Raw genomic sequence first — 23,755 nt, 5'->3', positions numbered from 1 at the left:
TCCTTACAACAGCCCTATGAAGTAGGGGATACTATTACTATCCCCATTTTACTGATGGGGAAACTGAGGCACACAACCTGCCCAAGATCATATGGCGAGTGAATTGCAGTCTGAGATTTGATCCTACACAATTTGGCTCCAAAAGAGTTCATGTGCTTAACCATCGTGCTATGTTACTTCACAAGATAAACACATGCCCAGATAAACACTGTAAGAGCCCTGAAAAGTTGGATTTATTGTCTTTATGTTATAAAAAGAAAACTGAGGCCCAGATTGATTAAGTAGTTTGACCAATTCATGTAGCTGCTAGGTAGTTGAGCAGAATTTGAACCCAGGTTCCTTAACTCCAAAGCCTCTTTGTACTAGATTATACTGCTGGTTATTTTTCTCTGTATACATACATATATGTGTATACAATTTAATTTTACTTATTCTATAAATGCTAATTCCTCAGGTATCTCCTAAATGCTAATAATGACTACCTTTGAATCCTTTTTTTAAAAGCAAGTGCCCTAGATGTCTCAGAGTTTTCAGTGATAACATCAATTTAATCCAGGTTATCCACACGTTCCAAAAATATGGATGTAGTAACACATTATGTTCTGATTGGCTGATGCTGTTTTCAGCGCTTGATTCTCTAAAAATGCCGTCAGAATGTCTTATGATCATGGAGAAATAAAAAAACTCCACCAATATAGAAAGCTATTTAAAAATCATTATTTCTCTTATTTATTGTCTCTAAGACTAATAACTACCCCAGTAGGGGGTAGTTTACCATGGTTTAAATGGGCCATAACTAGAGCTTAAACTCCTGTACTTATTTTTCCCATTTTATTTCTTGCAATTGTAAGAGAGGCAATTGATGTGTTGAGTCAGATTTGAAGGTTATACTCAGAAATGAAGGTTACACTCTGAAGTCTATTAGGTGGTTTTCAGTCTCATATAAAATGTTGTAAAAGAGTGTCACCTAGTGCTACTCTGAAGAAGTAATTTGAGAGAAATTAAATATTACCTGTTTATAATCTCTATCACCACCTTGTGGCAGTATCTTCACATAATTCTCTTTTATTTGCAAAATCTTGCAGAATCTTGCATTAATCTATACACAGAAACAGCTCACAGGCTATCCTGCGTGTTCCAGAACGGAATTTCTTTAAATGGGTTATTTTACAAATATTTTGTTCAGAACTCCATAAAACCTGAAAAGAAGCCCCAATTTAAGTTAAATTAAGGCCTTCCAAAAGGAAAAGGGAAATTTGCTTCTTTTTTTATGTTAGTGAAACAATGGAAGTAAAAACTGTTTTAGACATTAACTTTTCTGTTGTGGTAATATATACATAATGTAAAATTTACCATTTTAACCTCTTTTAAGTGTACAATTCAGCCGCACTAAGCATATTCACAGTGTTGTGCAACCATCACCACTATCTATTTCTAGAAGTTTTTAAATCATCCTGAACAGAAACTCTGTACCCATTGAACTCCCCATTTCTTCCACCTTCTACCCCTTGGTAATCTCTATTCTGCTTTCTGACTCTATGAATTTGACTACGCTAGGTACCTCTACCTCATAAGCGGAATTGTGCAATATTTGTCCCTTTGTGTCTGGCTTATTTCACTTAGTATAATGTTTTCAAAGTTCATCCATGTGGTAGCATATATCAGAATTTCGTTTCTTTTTAAAGCTTAATAATATTCCGTTGTATATACCACATGTTTTTTTAATCCACTCAACTATTGATGGACAATTGGGTTGTTTCCACTTCTTAGCTATTGTAAATAATACTTCTATAAACATCAGTGTACAAGTATCTGTTTGAATCCCTGCTTTCAATTCTTTTGGGGATATACCTAGAAGTGGAATTGCTGGATAATATGGTAATTCTGTTTAACCTTTTGAAGAACTGCTGTACTGTTTTTGACAGTGGCTGCACCATTTTACATTCCCACCAATAGTGCAGAAGGGTTCCAGTTTCTCCACAGTCTCACCAACACTTGTTACTTTCATTTTTTGGAATAGCCATCCTAATGGATGTGAAGTGTAAACATTAACTTTTGAGTTGAATTTGCAAATCAATTACACATGATGTTAATTCAAGAAATGTTTTTGAGCCTGTGCTGTATACAGAGCACTGTTACACCCTAAGAGAATAACAAGGGTGAGTAAGGGGCCGGCCCGGTGGCCTAAGCGGTTAAGTGCGCACGCTCGGCTGTGGTCGCCTGGGGTTCGCCGGCCTGGATCCCTGGCGCGCACAACGCATCACTTGTCAAGCCATGCTGTGGCGGCGTCCCATATAAAGTAGAGGAAGATGGGCATGGATGTTAGCCCAGGGCCAGTCTTCCTCACCAAAAAAAAAAAAAAAAAAACAAGGATGAGTAAAATATATTGTTGAGTCTGTAGGTGATTTACAATTTATTTTTGTCCTCCAAGTGTATTTGGGAACAAATAAATTAACTTAAATTTTCATTGAGTGGTTGGAAAAACTAATACAGAGACTTTATGCCAAATTTATAGAAAATTGGTAGTGGAGATAAAAATATTTATTAAACTATTTTTCCAAAGAATATGGTCAAATGCTAATTATATAGTTCTTCATTGGAAAATTCACAATAAAGATTATGTTAAGGCAAGGTCTCTAATTTTTTTTTTTTCATGTTAGACTTGTTGAAAGAATCCTGATACATTCCTATAATGGCCACTGCTCAGCTCTCTCACTCCATCAGAATTCATAAGGCATCTAAGGTATTTATTAAGAATTAAAGAAAATCGATGACTATTTAATGAGCTAGTTCACAATCACGACTTTAATATTTGGTGTTTTTTTTAAACAGCAGTTTTATCAGTTAATTGGTATATAATATTCTGGCAGAGTATGTCTGCATTTTAACTGACTAATGGACTGAGGTTGTTCAGAAAATTAGAATAGATTCCTACAAAGTAACTTACTGGGTGCTTGTTTCATGTTTATATATTTAGATTTTCTAGAGTAAAAGAAATCAGAAGCAAAAAAGATGTTTAAAGAGATTGGTTCTTTGTTAGACATTCACTTCCTGAAGCAGTTGGGAAACTTCTGATGCACACTATGATGTAATTATAAGAACTGAAGGAAAGAGCCCTGGGGAAATGTGGATGCTGGGACCCTGGGGGAGCATGCTAGGGCCAGGCAACCTTGCTGTGTTCACCTGGGCAAGTTTATCTTGTCCCACGACATTCATTAATTGAGAGCTCAATGTTATATAACATATTTGTAATATTGTGTTATTCTCTGAGAGAATTAAAAAAAAAAAAAGGATCTTTATCTTCCAGAAGTTAATAATCTGGTTAGGGAAATAAGATTTATAGGAGTTAAGTCAATATACAAAGCAGTATATGCATTATATATATATATATATATACACATATATATTATATATATATAATATATATATATATAAAAAAGAATAAGGCAATACAAATTGTAGGAATTTAGCAATTTTTGTATATGCTAGGATGGTCTGTATATTCCTCATGAAGGAGATGGGACTTAAGGTGGGCCTTGAATAATGAAAAGGATTTGGATAGAGGAGAGAGAAGAGAATTCTATGAGGAAAACCTAGCATATGCCTTGGCTTGGAATAAGAAGTGAGCATGGCATGTTTCAGAGAATAACAAAGAACCCATCCTAACTGGAGTGGCGTGTCATCATGTTGGACAGAAGTAGGAAATAAAATTGAATAGGAACTTTGGGGACAAATTAATATGGATCTTAAAAGCTATGCTAAAGAATTTATGCTTTATTTTGCAATCAATGGAAAGTCAGCGGGTGTGATCAGGAGAGTAAATAAATAATTGTTTTAGGAATATTAAGCTATAGCAGAAGTAGGAAGATTGAAGTTGAAGGAGAATTAGGGCAGAGAGAAAGCAGTCATCTTTCTGGCTCAAATTCAATGTACTCACCAAGTGGACTTCTGATCTCATTTGGTTTCCTAAGTGTGCTTCCTTCCTAGGGGGAAAATGCTGAGCTGGGTATATGAATTGCAAACAGCTTGGCAGTTGTTTTTCTCACTGTAAATTAAGAAATTGACCTTTTGATATAAACAGATCTTTGTATTTTAGACTGCATGAGCTACCTCTCCCAGTAAATTTTAAGTAACTGTATGATTTTGCTATTTAATACTTAAAACAACAATAATAATAACTATAGAAGCTAACATTTATTCAGCACTTACCATGTGCCAGGCGCTGCGCCGAGAGCATTATATTATTATTTCAATAAAATCTTGCAATAAGGAGGAAACTGAAGCTCAGAGAAGTAAAGTAACTTGCCTAAGGTCATGCAATTTGACAGCTAAGCTGTCAAACATCACTTAATGTCATAAGCACACTATCTTATTAAAATATTTTATAATAGTATTTTCTTTTTTTTAAATTAATTAATTAATTAAATTTTCCCCCAAAGCCCCAGTAGATAGTTATATGTCATAGCTGCACATCCTTCTAGTTGCTGTATGTGGGACGCCGCCTCAGCATGGCCAGAGAAGCGGTGCGTGGGTGCGCGCCCGGGATCCGAACCCGGGCCGCCAGCAGCGGAGCGTGCGCACTTAACCGCTAAGCCACGGGGCCGGCCCTATAATAGTATTTTCTATTATCAAGCCATAGTATTTTCATGTATAAGACATTTATAAAAACACCAGTGATAACCCTTGAAGTGTTAGACCAGCTGAGCTGAGAAAAAAAATCCCTGGAGTATAGAGAAGTAACATAACTCTAGAGGCCTTTTCCAAACATTGATCTTCATTACTACAAATGGCCTTTTAGATTCTACATTTAAAGTAAGTGTCTTTATACTTCAAGGTTATTTAATTTTACAAATGGTTATTACTCTAGTATTGCCTCTAAGTTTTGGCATGTTTTCAATAAGTTACTATATATGCATGCCGTGCCAGCTATTACCCAATTACTCAAAAGAACCTCAATTTCTCAGGATCTATGGGTACAAAAAGGAATTTTCTGTAAAATTTTACACACACACATCCCCCCACATACATACCAGCACATCATACATGCAGGGGTAATAGTGTTATTATATACCTTTTTAACAACTGCATATAATATGGCTCAAAAAAAGGATGAACTGATAATTCATGTCCACCATATAGTGTACCAAAGAAGAGGCAAGCTTATATAGCAAAGTCATATCTAGAATGTCCAAAAAAACATTCTAGAACCGGATCTATAGATAGAAAAGCTTTTTGGGAGTTCTTTTTCATTTAAAGACATATTTGTGGGTAGTACCCGCCTCTAAGTAACAGAATTATTAAAACTTCAACAGTTGAAACTGTATAGTATAGTAAAAAGACCCCTGAATTTGAATAAATAAGAGACTTGCCATCCTGACTTTTAATGGAATAGATAAGTTTCACCTGCATTTGTACTTCATATAAGTGAAATCATAGAGGAGTACGCATTTGTATCTGATTTCTTTTATTTATTTATTTTTTTGTTGATATAACACTATGTAGATTTCAGGTGTACATCATTATATTTTGACTTCTGTGTAGACTACATCATGTTTACCACCAAAAGTCTAGTTTCCTGTATCTGTTTTTTTTGCTTAACGTTATGTGTGAGAGTCATTTATATTGTTAAGTATAGTTGTGGGTGATTCGTTCTCATTGCTATATAATATTCCATTGTGGGAAGATACTACAATTTGTTTATCTATTCTCATTGATGGGCATTTGGGTAGTTTTCAGTTTGGGGGTATTATGAATAATGCTGTTATGAACATTCTGATACATGTCTTTTGGTGAGCATTTGTATGCATATCTGTCAGGTGTATACCTACGAGTGGAATATGGGTCATAGGATATGTGCATATTTAGTGTTAGTAGATACCACTACATAATTTTCCAAAGAGGTTGTACCCCTATACACTCCTACAAGCAATGTTTAAAAGTTTTAATTTATCCATATCCTTGTCAACATTTGGTATTTTCTGACTTTTTAAATTTTAGCCATTTTGGTGGGTGTGTAGTATTATATCATAGATTTTAATGTGTATTTCCCTATGAAGTTTGAGCACTTTTTCATTTGTTTATTGGCCATTTGGATATCTTCTTTTGTGAAGCCTCTGTTCAAGTCTTTTGCCCATTTTTATTTTCAGTTGTCTATCTTTTTCTTAATGAATTTTAAGAGTTCTTTATACATTTTGGATATGAGTCCTTTGTACTGAGACATGTACTAAGAATATCTTCTCCCAGTCTTGAGTTGCCTCTTTCCTCTTAATAGTGTATTAATGAACAGAAGTTCTTAAGTTTAATATAGTCTAATTCACCAATATTTGGAAAATATTTAAAAATTATAATGTATTGACACGACACCAGCTGGAGTTCACGAGACATTTTGTTCTTAAAGAAGACAGCCAAAAGAAGTTTTGTAGACTAATTAATTGTGATAAAAATGATCAAATTTTTATTTTTACATTAATACATATAATAAACATTGAATGATATGACAACATATGTTGAAGTGATAGCTAAAGATATAAAACAAACTATCAGCAAATATTCTGTATGCAAGATGACTGTTAGTTGTTAGACATTTCTTACATACTGATGTAAAATTCATGCATCTGTCACTCTCTTATGACATTCCTAATATGGCACACCATTTCTTAAGGCAGATTATCCAGTCATTTAAGAACAACTGTATAGGGCTGGCCCTGCGGCTTAGCAGTTAAGTGCGCGCGCTCCGCCGCTGGCGGCCAGGGTTCGGATCCCGGGCATGTACCCACGCACCGCTTCTCCGGCCATGCTGAGACCACGTCCCACATACAGCAACTAGAAGGATGTGCAACTATGACATACAACTATCTACTGGGGCTTTGGGGGAAAAATAAATAAATAAATAAAATTATTAAAAAAAAAAAAAGAACAACTGTATAAATCCTTTAGTATGTCATACACACACACACACACACACACGTGTAAACTTTAGAAGGAAACTATTGTTAGCAATAATACTTTTTGTAGAACATCATATGACATCTTAAAGAATTTTAGTATTCTGCAGAACTCTAGCTTAAGCAAAGCACAAAGGTGTGGAAATACATGGTAGTAGAATAGTAGATGAACAGTAGTTCCACATGGCTAGAGAGTAGCGTGCGTAGGAAAGGATAAGGGAGTAGTGGCAGGGAGGAGGGAGTGGGAGATGAGGAAGGAGAGCTAGGCAAGGCTAAGATTTTGACAGTTCTCAAATGCCCCACTAAGGTACTTTAGAATACCATCCTGTATGAGCACTGGGAGTGTCATGAGAAGATCTGTATTCTTTAGAGGTAATAATGGTAGCAATAAGAAGGACAGATTGAATGACAGGAACTGTTGGCGGGGAAATTGGGGGCTACTGCAGTAATAAAGGGGAGAAGTGAGTATGTCCTAAGTCAAGGAAGTGGCAGTGAGAAGGGAAAAGAGAAAATAGATTTAAGAACTCTTTTAGAAAGAAGTAATAGGATTTAGTGATTGGATATGGGGTATGAAGGAAAGAGAGAAGCCAAAGATGACTCTACTTCTAGCCTGGATGATTGGAGTGGATGCTGATTCATTTGTCTGAGAATGGAACTTGGGATGAGGTTTCAGTCAGGGGTGATAGAGATAAACTGAGTTTGAGGGGTTTACAAAGTGGTCTAGGTTCGGATGTTCAGAAAACAGAAATATAGAAATGTAACTCAGAACAGAAATAAGGACTTGAAGTCTTCTCTCTATAGGCTATAGCTGAAGCAGTGAGACAAGATGAGATTACCAAAGAAGAGAGAGCTATGAAAAGAGAAAAGGACTTAAGACAGAATCCTGGGATGGGACCACCACTTAAAGGGCAGATAAACTGGAAAAAATAAAAGAGATTGACATAGATATGGAAAGATAGGTGAAAAACCAAAAGAAAATAATGTTATGGCAGCTAAGAGAGAAGAGGGAGAGTGTGGGCACAGTATCAAACACAGCAGAGAAGATACATAGTATGAAGACAGAAGAGGTCAATGATAGGATGTACTTGGTGACTTGGGGGAGAAACGTATGAAAGGGAGGAGGTAAAAGACAGATTGCAGTGGATTCTGAGGACTGTGTGAAAGGGAAGGAGATTACATAATCATAGTAAAAGTCTAGTTTTGCCTCAAATCCATGGATCATTGTGAAATAAATCATATGAATAGTTTTGAATTACTTGGGTAACTGTCTCTGCCTTTCTGCTCTGCCTTGCGTGTGGAGATCTAATTTAATGCAATATTCAAAGCCTTGTTTCCTTTTGATTACCTATAAAGGTATCAGATTTGAAGTCTTGAAAAATCTTTCCATCATATCTGTGGCAATGCTGTGATGGGCTGAATATATTAAAGAATATCAATCTTTTCATCTTTGTTTTATTCCAGGAAACAGTTTTCCCATCACAAATCACTAATGAGCATGAATCATTGATAATGGTGAAGAAACTTTTTGCTACTTCTATCTCATGTATAACGTATCTAAGGGGCCTGTTTCCAGAGAGCTCTTATGGAGAACGCCATTTGGATGGTAAAATTTAACTAAGTGGTTACTTTGGCTGTTGTAGCCCTTTTCTCTATTTGGCAGGAGTAAACCTTTAATTTCTCACAGAGTATGCTAATTCCAAGTCATGGGCCCCTTCTTCAAGATCAATTTGCTAATTCATTTTCCATTTTAATTTCACTATGTTTACTGGTTTTACTTATAGGAACCATTAGTTCCTGGCTAGATACCAAATGACAGACTGAGGAGAAAAGTAATCTGTATGGACAAGCCTAGTAATTCTAAACTATACCTATAAAAGCAGCAGCCAGATCAAAATCTATTTTGGTTGCTGTAGATTTGCACTATTTTGTGCCTCAACTGAATTTGTTCTTTGACGTATACTTTGGCGTTGAGGAAGTATAGTGGAGCCAGGTGAAAAACTCTTCTGCCTGTTAGCACGTATAAATATGCTGGAAAAAATGCATACTCATGCCAAACCCATTTGTTGATTAACATGGATATTTAGACAATTATTATTCTAACCAGCTCCATTCTTTTCTCAGTTACCAGGTCTTCTACTTTCCTTCCTTTTGTTTCTTGTATCCTTAAGCATATGATCTCATTTCCTTATATTACAAGCTGTTTCTGGCTCCTTTCTCTCTTGTATTGAAAAAAATGTACCTATGACTCTTCAATTTTTCAAAATCTTATTATTTGTTTAAAAAGCTGAATTGTGATAATAATTTAGAAAATCTTGCTGATTTGTCACTAAAATGGGAACTATCATTTGGAAAATAAATATAGAGAGCTACCAGTTTCCTTGTAAGATGTTATTTTTCAAAAGCTAATTTTAATTTAAATTTCTCACATCCGTATTTAATGATACCTTGGCCTCATTCCAACTTAATTTTCTTAAACAACATTTGATTCTCTACACAAGCATCAATGAAATGCATGTGTACGGTAAACACAAAAGCATGATATTTGTAATCATGACAACCTCATTTGTACATATTTGAGAATAATCCATGGAAAATATGTTCATCCTTTTTTTTTTCATTGAGAAAGAGAGAAATATCAGAGAAGTGACTTGAGATTGTAGTGTATGTTTTAAACTGGTTAAAGGAGGTGGTCTCAATACTGCTTTATAATTACTTGGAACTCAATGGGAGCAAAGAAGTGACACATTGATTTTGTATCCAACTCAGTTGTGCTATATTGTAGAAGGGGAGACTGCTAAACTATAATCAAAATCGGAATTAAGACAATTATCAACATAGGATTTATTTTTTTTTTAAAGATTTTTATTTTATTTATTTTTTCCCCCCAAAGCCCCAGCAGATAGTCGCATGTCACAGCCGCACACCCTTCCAGCTGCTGCATGTGGGACGCGGCCCCAGCATGGCCAGAGAAGCGGTGCTTCGGTGCGCGCCCGGGACCCGAACCCCGGCCACCAGCAGCAGAGCGCGCGCACTCAACCGCCAAGCCACGGGGCCGGCCCAACATAGGATTTATTTTTAAAATAAATATTTAGAGATTCAGAATGTTTTTATAAGCTATAAAACTAAGTTATGTAAATAAAAAAGTTTAAGTTATGTAAATAAAATACCCTTATTTAGCATGGACAATTTTAGTACAGCAGTCTTTTAGTAGATGAAAATAGACTGTGTTTCTATTTTTGTAGACCTCAGTTTAAAAATCCTCCGAGAAGACAAAAAATGTCCTGGGTCACTGCATATTATCAAATGGTAAGTAACTGAAAGTCCACAAAAGTTGAACAACATTATTTTTATCATGGCTGAAATTACCTATAAGCCTTTATTTGGTAAGATCATTTCCTTAAAAACATTTCCTTCTTTCTGTCTTCTTTTTTCTTTTTTTACAATTTCTTAGAAATTTGTAACAATCATTCAATGTTATTTACGATACTGAGTTTTGTTTTTAAAGAAAAGAGATTTGTATAAAGAAAGAAAAATATCAATCAAAATTTAATTACTCATATGCATGTCAGTATCCTAAACATTATGGGAACCAAAAATAAAAATAAGATGTGGTTCCCTACCTCAAAATTGCTTACCTATTACTTATAAAGTTCTATAAATATATTAGAAGATACTGGGAGTTTTAAAAAAATGATTAAATGGGAAAGGTAAATGAATATCAATTTAATTTACTTCAAAGCAAAAAAAGGTAAATCAATTCTATACTTGGAATTTTTTTTGGCTTTGCATTTGGTCCAAATTGACATCAAACATTTATTTCTTGACAGGATTCAAGGTTGTTTTGATGCTTTGGAAAAGAGATACGTAAGAATGTTTTTAAATTTACACCAGGATCAAATACTCATCTTTTATCCCTTTTTAAAAGTTCAGCCTTTATTTTGTTGTGTTTTAACAGTGTACCGGTGCCTAGATTCGCATTCATGAACCAGTTTCTTTTTATTTTACGTCTTTGTTGTCCCATTGATGTCTCATTTACATCAGTTAGAAATGAAACTCTCATTTTTCTCTTTTACATACTCATATCTTTTTGACCACAGAATTTCCTCTGAAGTCACTGGAAGAGATCCACAGGATGTGAGACAGAGGAGACAAGAATCTGGCACTTAGCACATTGAAAATGTTCAAAATAGTGGCGATTCAATTCGCAGATATGAGAGGAAAAAATGGACTTGAATAATGGGTTTTTATTCTATATTAGTTATTTTGTTAACAAAGTTTCTGCATGTATGTAACCTGTTCCCTCAAAATAGCTAGTTTTGTAGCTTGAATTTTTAAAAAAATGCAGCTTGAATTTTAAATGCATCAGATCTTTCTTGCTGCCCAAGACAGCTATGAAGGGTGTAAAAATTAGAGGCTCTAGTCAAGTTGAAGAGACAAGATGTATATGAATGAACTTTCTACCACTGCTTCCATACCTTTTCTCCCTCTGTGTCTTCTTTTTACTTCTCAATTCCTATTCCTTTAAGAAATCTTGAGGTGAATAAGCCTTACATTGGATTATTTAGTTGCACTCATACATTTCCTTTTTCATTGAACAGTTATTACTTATGGTTTATTTAACACTGACTTGGGGGACTGAGAGATACAATAATAAAATAGATATGGGATTGTGCACACAAAGAGCTTATAGACTATGGCAGAAGATAAATGATATTCATATGCATGGATGATGATCAGCTGCTACACACCGGCCCAGCTGTACCTGTTGTTAAGATATTGAAATACTCTGTATCTGGCGGGAAATAGCTGCTTCTCTGAGGCCCCAAGTGACCCCCACAATGTCCCCCCCCCACTCCACCAGTGTCTCTTTTGGGATCCCCCCAGATGGCTCCACAATCTAGTGACTAAAGGGTTAACACCTGGCAGGGGCAGGGGAGCTTCCAGGAACCCAGCTCCAGGGATAAGTTTGCATCCTTTCTGATTGGTCAGTACCTGTGCCATATTAGGCTGTTAAATATTGATTTTTTTCATATCATATTTTGACTATCACCTCTATCACTAGTATAAATAACCATAATACTCATTAGGAAGTGATGGATGCTAAAGGAAAGATAACTGATCATGTGCAATGGAAGTATGGAAAAGGAGAGGTTATATCCATTGAGGGGCGTGAGGGAAATCTTTGGGAGAAAATGACTTCTGGACAGCTTGAGAACATACTGAACAGTGCTCATTCATTCTCCTTCATCCATTCGTTTGGCAACTTCCTGAGTGTCCATCATTAAGGGGCAGTACAATATAGTTAAGAGCTCCAGTTTTGGAATCAGGCAGTCTGAAGTGAATCCCAGTTCTACCACTTAATACCTGTGTGGCCTTGGGCAAGTAACCTACCTCTTGGTACCTTAGTTTCTTTACATACAAAACGGGGATAATAATAGAACCTACTTCTTAAGGTTGAGAATTAAATGAGTTAGTAATCTAAAACAGTGGTTTTCAAATATTCGCTTGCATCAGAATCACCTGGAGGACTTGTTAAAATACACATTACCAGGCTCCACCCCAGAATTTCTGATGTAAGAATTTACATTTCAGATAAATTCCAGGTAATGCTGAGACTGCTGGTCTAGGGACCATGCTTTGAGAACCACTGATCTAAAATGTTTAGAACAATGCCTGGCACATAAAAGCACTATGTAAGTGTTAACTCTTTCTCTCTCTCTCTTCCCCTCCATCCCTCCTCCCTCACTCCCTCTTTCCTTCTTTCCCTCTTCCCCTCCCTTCCTTCTTTCCTTTCTTGCCTATTTAGTCTGTGCCAGACATTGTGCCTAGGTACTGGATGGAGTAAAAATGAGAGAAACATGTGATTCCTCTACTCAAGGAGGTCCCAGTCTAGTAGAGAGAGTCACTTCTTAAGTTATTACAATATTACGTGTACTAAAATAACAGGGTAATGTAAAAAGAATATCTACCTAGTTTGATGGATTTATTTTACTTAAATGACTACCTGTATAACTGAATCAATCGAATTTACTGTTTTGGGAGATTAAAAGACAACACCTTAGATGGGTGACTTAGACTCTTAAGTAAACAATATTTATATTGTTTTTCAGTTGTTAGGATCTTATAACTTTTCCCAGGGTGCTGTCATTGCTAGTAGGAAATAGTTAATATTTTAAAAATAGTTTGTGTGCTGGGCCGGCTCCGTGGCTTAGCGGTTAAGTGCGCGCGCTCTGATGCTGGCGGCCTGGGTTCGGATCCCGGGCGCGCCCCGAGGCACCACTTCTCCGTCCAACGCGAGACCGAGTCCCACGTACAGCAACTAGAAGGATGTGAACCTATGACATACAACTATCTACCGGGGCTTTGGGGGGAAAAAAATGAATAAATAAAATCTTTAAAAAAAAAAAAAAAAAATAGTTTGTGTAAAGTCCAGTTAGAGTATTTAGAGATCTTGGAAGATGTTCTCCTATTGAAGATGATGATTATTTCTAGTTGTGAAATTTTGGGTGATCTTTAGTTTTCTTTGTACTTTATGTTATGCTTGAATTCTTTAAAATAAGCATGTATGTGTATTTTTATATAGTTATTGTAAAAAAGAAACTATATTGTATATAGCCTCCTAATTTGTCTCCTTATTCTCATTCTCAATCCCCTATATTCCAACCCATTGTCCACACTATTCTTTCAGAAACCTGAGTCTGATCATCTCCTTCTTTTGCCTAAAAATCTTCCACGACTTCTTTTTTTTGATGAAGATTGGCCCTGCACTAACATCTGTTGCCAATCTTCCTCTTTTTCTTTTTTCTCCCCAAAGCACCTGTACATAGTTGTGTATCATAGTTGTAGAGTTGTAGCTCTTCTGTGTGGGACACCACCTCAGCCTGGCTTGATGAGCAGTGAGTAGGTCCAGGCCCAGGATCTGAACTGGTGAACCCCGGGCCACCAAAGTGGAGCACAGGAATTGAACCGCTATGCCACTGGGCCGGCCCCTTCCATGACTTTTAAAGTAAAGTTCAGGATCCATCACATGATCTGCAAGGCCTATACGATCTAGTTCCTGTCTGCATTTCCAAGGCATCACCCTCACCATTGCTCACCCTGTTCAAACCACAGAAGGATTCTATAACATGCCAAGTGCCTTTTCTTTGTACGTGTTGTTCCCTTTTGCCTGGAAAATTCTCTTTCCTACCCAAAACACTTTTACTGGCTAACTCCAATTTATCCTTCAGGTCTCAGCCTAAACATTTACTTCCTCAGGGAGGTCTTCCCTGATACCTCCCCCTCCCCCAGCCTAGATTGTCCATCTATGTAGTATTCTCAAGAACTCTGTGTTGGTTCTTCATAGCAATTAACACAATTAACACCTATCTGTGTGATTTTTTTGTTTAATGTTCTCTCCCCTGCTGTTCTGAGATCAGTAGCCATGTCTATTTTTGAATGAATGAATGGATGAACTGTTAATTAGAAAATTAACATAAATTAGAGTTTCACTATGTAGTCTTAAAATGAATTGTATGCAGTAACCAAAATAGCCACACAGTGTCGCTAAAGTTTTAGTCCTTTGGGTGAAATAGGTGAATAATTTGGTATGAAATTATAGTCCTGAAATTTTCTCATTTGTATTCTAGTTTTTAAAAATTTATCATAGGATTTATTATATCTCTATCTCTATATCTAAATATTCAATTACTCTTTCAAGCAGAGAGAATATGTTTATAGTAATGTATATGTAGGGAGGGTAAGAGTTTTATAGGCTTATTTATATCAGACTGTAAATTTTTTACTTTAGTTTCAAAAACACAATTTTTTAAGATACTTGTGGCATATTTAATTTTTAGTAATAATAAATTATTTTATATATCTTTTGCCTCCCAAACTAGAATATAACTTATAGAGAATAAGGATAGTTTTCTTCTTCTTTTGTATCCCTTTCCTCCCCAGCAGAACTCTAGGTATGTAATAGACACTCACTTGAATGAATGAATAATTAGTATTACTTTTTCTGATATTCTGAATAATATTTTTTTCTACCCAAATCTTTGGAACCTCTCCAAAATCATATTTTAGTTAGTCTTTATTGAAAATAACAATAATATAGGTGCAAGTATATAATAACAATAGTTTTCTTTTCTCTTGAAGCTACACATGGCAGTGCTTACAGTAAGTACACATTAAAGACCAAGCTCTTGTCTCTACTTCATTGTCTTTTGGCAAGTGGAACGTTAAAACAGTACTCTCCCCTCCCCTGAATTTTTTATCTGTCCTATGACATTTTGGAATTAAAAAAATAGAATCTACCAGAAGTTGTAATAAAAGATCACAAACTGTATATTTCTTTGGTATATTATTATACATTGGAAAATATATAGGTTATACTATCTGCTTCATCTATTGGCTATCAAGATTTTCTTTTTTGAGTTACTCTACAGTCTCGAAGTTTTTTGTTTTTGAAGTTTTGTATATACTTCTGGGTATAACATTTACCATGTTATATATATATAACTACATTTACCATGTAGTTAATAATAGAAAGAAAATGAGAAGATACCATTGAGAGTCTTAGATGTATGATTTATTTAAAAATTTTTAAACAATAACAAATTATTTAGAATTTATTTGTAGCTCAGTCACAGTAATCATAAAAATGTGGTTATCAATTTCCTTATAGTCAGTGTTCACAGAATACTCTAGACTCTATGTTCACAAAATAAGAGCCTATTCTATCTCTAGGATATGTGTATGTATATCTCAATACTCAATAGAGCACAAATTGAGCTCTTCACATAGAATATGTATTCTGTGAGGAGTAATTTAGTAAATTTCAGAAATTAAATGCTGTTTATTTTTCCTTAAACAGCTTTACACAAATCCCAAGGAACCTGAGGTAAGAACACACAAAGAGATGAGCAGTATATATATAATATTATAGTTAAATATGTTTACCTGGGTTGAGGCTATAGGTTATGTTACTAGACTACCATAACAACAAAGTAACTTGTAGTGAGCTCTTTCAATGTGTTTTATTATAAACTTCACCAATTCTTTATTATGAGATTTTTAAAACTTGGGGTGTTGAAAAAAAACATTGAGTAGAACTGAGCCTATTCCCTAACATATTAACATTAAGAATCTCTGCTTATATAAAAACCGCATTTTAAAATTTATTTTAACTGATTCTGAACCCTTTCTGTTTGTGGCCTTTTGGAAGATATGGCATAATTCTAAACTTTTTTTTTTTTTTTTTTGCCAACTAAATTCTCTCCTTTTTGACCTTTTCATAGATTTTCAGAGCTTTAACTCTTTACTTCTCCCTCTAAATTTCTTCCCTCTGCTGATTGAATCCTACTTATCCTTAAAGTCAACTTATGACTAAATCTTTCATGAAAGCTTTTACGCCTATTCTGCTTACAGTGATTTCTTCCTTTTCTAAATTCCTTTTCCAGCTAGACCCCACAATTTAACACCCTCAATTGATTCATATAGATTACTTTATCTCCCCAACCAGACTGTATTCTTGAGGACAAGCGTCTTGTTTTCTATCTCCCAGAGTGAATATCATAGTCCTGGACACATAACAGTTGCTTGTGCTACTTTGAATGGCAGCTGTGGCTGTGGCACTGAGTGGAGGGAGAGGCCTTCCCTTCTTTCTTCTCATTCTATTCTCTTTATTTTCCTCCTAGCTTTCTTTTCTCTTCCCTTTCCTTTTTCCTTGCTTTCAATTTTCATTCTCTAAGCCTATGGATTTAGCCTAACTGGTGATGTTCAAGACTAAATTAAGCATTTTTAGTCTTTAATATCCTTTCTTGACAAGATTATAAATGGCTGTTTGAGCAAGGCAGAAGAAAACTGGTGCGTACAAGTGGGTAACAATTCCTTAGTGCCCAAACTACCTCTTTTTAATATTTATCTCTTGTTTAGTTTCAAAGTGCTTTTTTTCCGGTAGGTTTGAGGGGAAGTTTCCCAAACTAAAACTTCCTGATAAATTGTTAATAAATTGGTCATTTCCTTAGTGCAATAAATTCTGTTTTCTTATGCATGCAAAACTAATCTGAAACCAGTGGTTTTGAGGTAGTGAAATGCTGAGCAAATTGGGCTTAACTACAGAAAAATCTTATCGAGTGGGGAGAAAACTGTTGAATGAGCTTTGACACAGGCAATATATACAATAATGAAGTTAGGAAACAAAAGCTTATTACATGAAGTTCTGAGCTATCATTTACAACCCAGAAAAAAATATTTTGATCGCTTACAGATAACAATCCCTATAGCAGTGATCCCTATACTCTGTGTGTTCATAGCAGACTTTTGAATACTAGAAGTTTTGGTGGCATGGTTGAGGGTATTAAAAGACTCAAAAGAACACCAAATAAGTTAGCAATAATTGCAGTGTAACTATGGTATAGCAGTGTTCATAGTGCCTAAAAGTATCCATGGGGTTACACTGTTTTATGGTTGCTATTTAGCATCAAGTCATTGATACAACTGTTTACCTCCCTGATCTCATTCTCTCATATACTCACAAAAAACAACATTCTCACATAAACACAGTCGTTCTTTGGCATTTATCAGATATCGTGCCATACTTCTTGACTCATATCCATAAAAGTGTTTCCTCCCCTAAACAAAACTGCACAAATAACAATAATAATATTTACCTTAAGCAAAAATATATTTTACATGTGGATTAAAATTTGCAGCACTCTTGTGAAGAATCTGTCATGGTACAGCAGTTGAGAACCTGTCTTAAATCAAATAAATGTGTATACTCAGTCCGGAGGCCAACAGAATTTTGAGCATTACACAAAGTTGTGGTGCTTCTGCACTTGAAGTTTTATTCTGGTTGCTCCATCTCATGAAAGAGATAAACTGACAAAGGTAACTAAAGTAGTGACAAGGGATAGTGTAGCTTTTCTACAGACACACACCACAAAATATGTGAAGGATATTAATAAGATGTGTAAGCCAAAATGTAAATATATTACAGAAAAGTTTACGCAACTTAACCCATGATAGATCCATAAAGAATTACTATATATGAACATTGGGAGGACACAAATCTTACTGTTTCACCATCTATTCTTTTGTGCCTATTGGAAAATACCTACTTTTAATAGACTGCTTCAGGAACTGAACCGTAGATGGTCCCTGTTTCTAGCCGCAATATGCTTTTAGAGACTTTGTTTAAAAAAAAAAATCCTTGTAGGATGAAAGTGTAATTGAGCGTGAACTCTATTCTGGCTGAATATTTATTCATTTAGCAAATATTAATTGGGTTCCCTTTATGTGCCTAAAAACACAGGAGTTAACGGGATAGTCAAGGTTGCTGCTCTCTGGGAGCCTCCATTCTTTTGAAGGAGGATAAACAGTAAACAAGTAAACAAACGTTAGCAAAACAGTATCATATAGTCATAATGCTGTTAAGAAAATAAAAGAAGGTGGGATGCTGGAGAGTGCTGAGATGGAGAATGGAGGAAGAGAGATTGGAGGGCAGTCCATGGAAGGCCTCCCTGAGGGGCCACTGTTTGAGCTGAGACTGAGTGGCCAGAGGAGTCAGCCTATGCAGGTCTGTGAGAGGCAATGGCATGTGACTGGCAGAAGAACACGGTAGTTAACATTGCAGGTGCTGGAGTCAAATCCCAGCTCTACCACTTGCTAGCTTCACCTATAATGAGCATAATACATACCGCAGAGTGTTGGTTACATAAGAATGAATAGATGTAGAGCATTTAGGGCAGTGCCTGAATATTATCATTATTATCATCAACTGGAGTTATCATGTTCCAGAGTATAGTTGTGCAAAGGCCCTAAGGCAGGAAGGCATTTTGTATATTCACTGACAGAGGGTGCCCTGAGACTGGAGCTTAGTGAGTGGGAGGAAAAGAGCCATTGAGATAAGGTCAGAGAGGTAGGTAGGGGACAGATGAGTAAGGCCTTGTGGACCCAGATAAATTTTATATTTTATTCTAAGGGCAGTGGAAACCATTGGGGAGTTTTAAGCAAAGGAGTGACATGGTCTGATTTGTATTTTTAAAAGCTGTTTTTGACTATAGAACAGAGAACGAATTATAAGAGGAGTAGTGGAAGCAAGCAGATCAGACAGAGAGAGATAGTGGTGGCTTGGATAGGGTGGTAGCAATGAAGATGAAGAGAATCAGATAGACTTGGGATATGCTTGGGAGATAGACCTGAAAAGTCTTGCCAATGGATTGAAATGTGGAGGGAGAAGGAAAGGCTGTATATGTTGCTGTCGCTTTGGTCTATGTGGATATATTCAGTATGATTAATAGAAACTATTGATGAGCAGTTTAAAGGCTCATATTTATTAGGCAACACATATGTCTAAAAAGCAGGAGAATGTTTTATGAGGTGTTAAGAAGATGCTAGTGCCTGCTATAAATATGCCTTCCTTGATCAATCAGAGTCAGATTGAAGTTATTAAGGATTAGCATCTTCTGTAATACAATTACAAACATAACTCTTTTATTAGCTGCCTCAGGGACCAAATAATAAAGTGTTAATAAAATTATCAACTACTAAAGGATCTACTCTTGATACAAATTAAAAAATAAAACATAGCTCAGAGCATCAAAAAGCTAGAGTTGGTTGAGAAACATGGGCAGGCAGGAAGAATAGGCGTTGTTTGCTTGACAGGGCAATTTCACCCAACATGAGCAAAGAGAGGAGGCTGTGTGTCTTGCCTGTCTGGAGTGAACCTGCTGCTGTAGGCACCTCTAGTCTCACGTACCTCTCTTACTGTACTCACAAGGCAGCCTTCTGAACTTGGTTTGATTTCTCAAGTAGACTTTCTTGCTAGAAAAATATTTTTCTGTTTTAAAATTAACTCCATTACAAATCAATTTTCTTGAAGTTTAAGCAGCATGAACCAATTTCCCCAGGACCTGATCACCTGTGATTAATGGGCTACCAAATCTTAGAACAGAGAAAAGTAACAAGAACACTGAGACTTTTTCTGATCAAACATCCTCGTTCCCACATTGTCAAGGAACAAATACTGAAATAGATGAATGAAGGGTGTTTTTTGTGTTCTGACTTAAACTCATACCCTTTGCCTGTCTTGAGCATCTCTCCAGCTCTGTGAACAAACTGCAATGTATCTGGGCCAAACGTTTGCTTCAACTACTAGATAATCATTTTATTTCAAATGTAGTATATCTCTCATGAGGAAATTTGTTGTTATTTCTAGCAGTGAGGAGAGCAGATAGCAGAAGTATCTAGTTTTTAGTGCAGGATCAAAAAAACAAGACCTAATATCATAGATCCTGGTTTCTTTTCTAATTTTTCCAGTTTTCTTGTTGCCATTCAAGTCTTCCCTGAATTACTACAGTAACCTCTTAATTGCTTTCATGGTTTCCGCTTCTTCCCCTCTGTACTCTTTTTTTTTTTTTTTTTTGGTGAGGAAGATTGGCCCTGAGCTAACACCTGTGCCCATCTTCCTCTATTTTGTACATGGGACGCTGCCACAGCAAGGCTTGATGAGCGGTGCCTCGGTCCTGTGAACCCCGGGCCGCTGAAGGGGAGCTCGAGAACTTAACCACTATGCCACCAGGCCGGCCCTGCCTCTGTACTCTTAAAATAGCCAGGGTGATCTTAAAAAATGCAAATCACTCCCATGCTTAAACCGTTTAATGGACTTCTGGTTTACTTAGAATAAAGTCCAAACCCCTTACCCTGGCCAATGAGGCCCCACAAACTCCTCTACAACCTCATCTCCTATACTCTCCCCCTTGTTCATTCATCACCAGCCACTTGGCCTCCTCTCTGATCTTGGAAGAGGCTTCCTTTCCTACTTTAGAGCCTTTGCATTGCTGTTCTCTCTGCCTGGGGCGCCCCACCCTCCCCCAGATCTGCACATGACTGATTCCTCCTGTCACTGAGGCTCAGCTCAAAGATCACCTCTTCCGCGAGGCCTTCCTGGGCCCTTCCAAACCAAATCAGCACCTCTCCGCTTCTGTACTCTCTGTCACAGCATCTGCTTCATATTGTTCACAGCACTCACTACTATCTGAAATTATCTTATTTTATTTGTTTACTTATTTATTAACTATGTCTTCCACCAGGCTATATATTCCAGAAAAATAGGGACCTTTTCTGTCATGTTCACCACTGTAACTCCAGTGCCTGACACAAAGTAGACATTCAATAAATATCTGTTACATGAATGAGTAGTTTCTCAACTGCTTCCACTGTCATTTACCTGTGCTGGGTCAGATACTTGACTCTGTGCCTTAGTTTCTCTAGCTTTAAAATGGTCACAATAGAATTTGCCATCTAACTCATTTTAAGCATGGAGGAGAAAAACTATCATCTTTATATCTTGAAATATTACTCCTGGATAATGTAATGCTGTGAAACAAACAGGTGTATAGGAAGTATAGTAGCTATACAATGAAAATATTCCTTACCTATTATCAGGTAAGATTCCAGATTTTTCTTTGAAGTAATTTCTTTCTTCATTCCCTTTGATGTTTCTAGAAAGTGACTGAGATATACCAGTTCAAATTCAAATACACAAAAGAAGGAGCCACTATGGATTTTGACAGGTAGAATCTAATTGTTTAATGAACATGAGAAATACATAGGATTGAGGTAAACATAAGCCTCTTTGAGTCCAGACATAGTCTGTATACTTCCACTGTAACTTCCCCAACAATCCTACAAAAAGCCACTATTGTAAAAAGGGACTGTAATAATTGTTTAAATTTCTGAAATCCATGGATGAAGCTGGTGATAATAGAGGCTTCCTTTGCTTCTCTCCCTCTTCTCTTCATAGGTGATGTTAGTAGAGTCTAAAGGGGTTAAGTTTAGTGGCTGAGTTCCAATTCCTAAGGCAGAAAGATTAGCTTGGAACGCCAGCTCTGACTATTACTGGTTATATAGCTTGGGACAGATTACTCAACCTCCCTAAATATTAGTATTCTTATCTGCACAGTGGAGTTAATAATAACCACTTCATGTGGTTGCTGTGATTATTAATTTATAATGCATACATAAAGCTTTGCTTATGACTGGCATATAATAGACACTTCGTAGATGGTACCTAGTAGTGGTGGTGGTGATGGTAGTGGTCCTTGGAGGCAGTGGTGGTTGGTGGGCAGCACAGCAGTAGAAATTATATTAGTGAGGCTGTCTTCATGGGTTGATTGAAGAACTCCATAAGGCTCTATCTAGCCACTAACCCAAAGGTTCTCAATTCCTATGCCAAGATGTTGATCCTCTGTGCCCTCAAAATAGCCAGACCGGACCTGGGGTAGATGAAACCCCTGAACTATTTGCCTATAGACACAAATGTTCTCATCTGCTTACCCCAGTATGCCATACAAATATAATTTTCTATGTGTCCCTGTATGGAAAAGTCTGGAAAGCACTGCATTTTCCTATCAAGTCTAAAATTCCAAGTTTTAGATATACTAATGGGTTAAATAGCAAAGACAAGGATATTTGCTTCAGAAGGTCCTTAGTGCAGATGGAGATGTTTCATTGAGGAGAAACATTTATTCCCCTCCCAGTAGCCTTTGGATTCAGATAGAGGTAAGTATTGCTGATGAGATGGAATAGAAGTGGAGGGGGCAGATGGTGGTGCAAAGCCCTGGGTGGTAGAGAGCTCCATGTCAGGGAGATGAGTTTCCCTAAAAGGAATGACTGAAGAGAAACCTGGCCTAATTCTCAATTTTCTCTACTATTAGCTCTATCTCATCATTTCCTGCAAGTTTGAGGATTTCTCTCCAAGGTTCACTTCCTTAATTATCCTCTCATTTGTAAAACTTACAGACAGCACTAGGATGTGAAAAGGAAGTAAGTTCTAGGAATGCGAATTAAAATAATCTCATTAGCTAACATTTGTACAGCACTGTATAGATTGTACAGCCCTTTTTACGTATATTCTCTCACATAAAACAGTTGCCTTTTACTCTCTAAAATTCAAATATAAGTACTACTGACAACCAGATGAATCTCTTTTGCTATGAAGGCATATATGCCAGGAAGTGAGCAGTAAAACAGAAATGGTCAAATATTTCAGCTACTAAGGAGGAAAGAAGGTAATGCATATTACTAATCTCCTAGATACCAAAGGTAGGCATTTGTTCAAATGATCGTTCATATGAAATTACCTTATCATCTCTTCCATAATAAAGATAATTTCCCTTTTAAAAGAATGTAAGGGAGTCTTGAATGTGATTTTACGTGAATATAATTTTGTGAATATGAAGTATACTGAAGGATCCCATGAGCTACATGGCTATAGCCCTTCACTCTGGTTACCTATTTCAAATTGGTTAAATTCTGGTAGACAAAAGTTTAAGTTGTTCAAAATTTAAAGATCAAATGTATATTTGCTTAATAATGTTTGTTTTATGAATTCATACTGCCTTTAGTAGTTCAATTACTTAAGATTATTTTTCGGTATTGATGCTTACTACGTGAAAGTCATTGTGCAAATATATTGCGGTCATAGTCCTTCCTGGAAACTATTCAAATATGAGACTAATTGTGGAAGAAAGTTTTGGAGAGAAATAAAAGATATTTAGAGTTGGAAGGTAGTTTAGTCCAACTTGTTTATTCATTCATTCATTCAACAAACGTTTATTGAGTACTTAACTGTTGCTGGGCACCAAACTTAGTACTGTGGAGATGAAAGATATAGATACTCATAGTCTAGAAGGGGACATACAAACACTTATAAACAGGGGTAAGGTGTAGGGATTATCAGGGAAGACTGCTTTGAAGAGGCGACACATAAGCTAGGTATTAAAGAATAAATTTGGGAGAGTCAGGAAGAAAAGTGGGAAAAG

General features: G+C 36.3%; 1 protein-coding gene across 1 annotated transcript in view; it reads left to right on the top strand.

Moving 5' to 3' along the window:
- The first annotated feature begins 2,668 nt into the window (after positions 1 to 2,668).
- The window catches only part of HORMAD2 (HORMA domain containing 2), a 75,729-nt gene continuing 54,642 nt past the window's right edge, over positions 2,669 to 23,755 (top strand). The window contains exons 1-7 of the mRNA XM_004429794.3: positions 2,669 to 2,743; positions 8,406 to 8,547; positions 10,187 to 10,250; positions 10,772 to 10,808; positions 15,084 to 15,104; positions 15,802 to 15,828; positions 21,438 to 21,505. Of these exons, the coding sequence (XP_004429851.1) occupies positions 2,693 to 2,743; positions 8,406 to 8,547; positions 10,187 to 10,250; positions 10,772 to 10,808; positions 15,084 to 15,104; positions 15,802 to 15,828; positions 21,438 to 21,505 (410 nt within the window). The 5' untranslated portion in view covers positions 2,669 to 2,692. The remainder of the gene's footprint in view (positions 2,744 to 8,405; positions 8,548 to 10,186; positions 10,251 to 10,771; positions 10,809 to 15,083; positions 15,105 to 15,801; positions 15,829 to 21,437; positions 21,506 to 23,755) is intronic.

Source organism: Ceratotherium simum, chromosome 35 (genome assembly GCF_057802395.1).
Source record: "Ceratotherium simum simum isolate JZ-2026a chromosome 35, ASM5780239v1, whole genome shotgun sequence".
Lineage (NCBI taxonomy): Eukaryota > Metazoa > Chordata > Mammalia > Perissodactyla > Rhinocerotidae > Ceratotherium > Ceratotherium simum.
The sequence above is the reverse complement of the archived record's forward strand: the minus strand, read 5'-3'. Positions and strand labels throughout refer to the sequence as shown.